Here is a 367-nt window from a genome sequence, read left to right as displayed (position 1 = left end):
CAATCAACCTCTCGGTGACTGAGCCTCCCACGTCCCTCCAGAAGAATCCTCCTCATTCTCAGTCCCTCTCGAGCCTTCTGCGCTCTCTGCCTGACAACAGTGACTCGCCACAATTTAAGAGCCCTGGCCTCGGGGAGGTCCTGGGGTGGTGAAGGGTGCTAAACAAAGGCAGCTATACGTTCGGGTGTGCTCGCAAAATGTCACCTCTCATCGCCTTCTCTCTCTCTCTCTCTCTCGTGCAGCCTGTGGGACAATCATCGGGGAATGTCTACGACGCGCAACTGTCAGAGTCTCCGAAGCAGCTGACCACTGCGCAAGGTACGGCGCGTGACGCCCTCCGCGGAATCTCCAGGAGACGATGCTGCCC

The 367-nt window shown here is 58.3% G+C and overlaps 1 protein-coding gene across 1 annotated transcript in view; it reads left to right on the top strand.

Annotated features, from left to right (window-relative positions):
* Positions 1-367, top strand: part of LOC125483123 (SHC-transforming protein 1-like) — a 6,568-nt gene that overhangs the window by 980 nt on the left and 5,221 nt on the right. Inside the window, exon 2 of the mRNA XM_048596829.1 lies at positions 243-318. Coding sequence (XP_048452786.1) covers positions 243-318 — 76 coding nt within the window. The remainder of the gene's footprint in view (positions 1-242; positions 319-367) is intronic.

The sequence above is a fragment of the Rhincodon typus genome, chromosome 5, assembly GCF_021869965.1.
Source record: "Rhincodon typus isolate 14 chromosome 5, sRhiTyp1.1, whole genome shotgun sequence".
In the NCBI taxonomy this organism is placed as follows: Eukaryota; Metazoa; Chordata; class Chondrichthyes; order Orectolobiformes; family Rhincodontidae; genus Rhincodon; species Rhincodon typus.
Note: the sequence above shows the minus strand (reverse complement) of the source record. Positions and strands in the feature narration are given on the sequence as shown.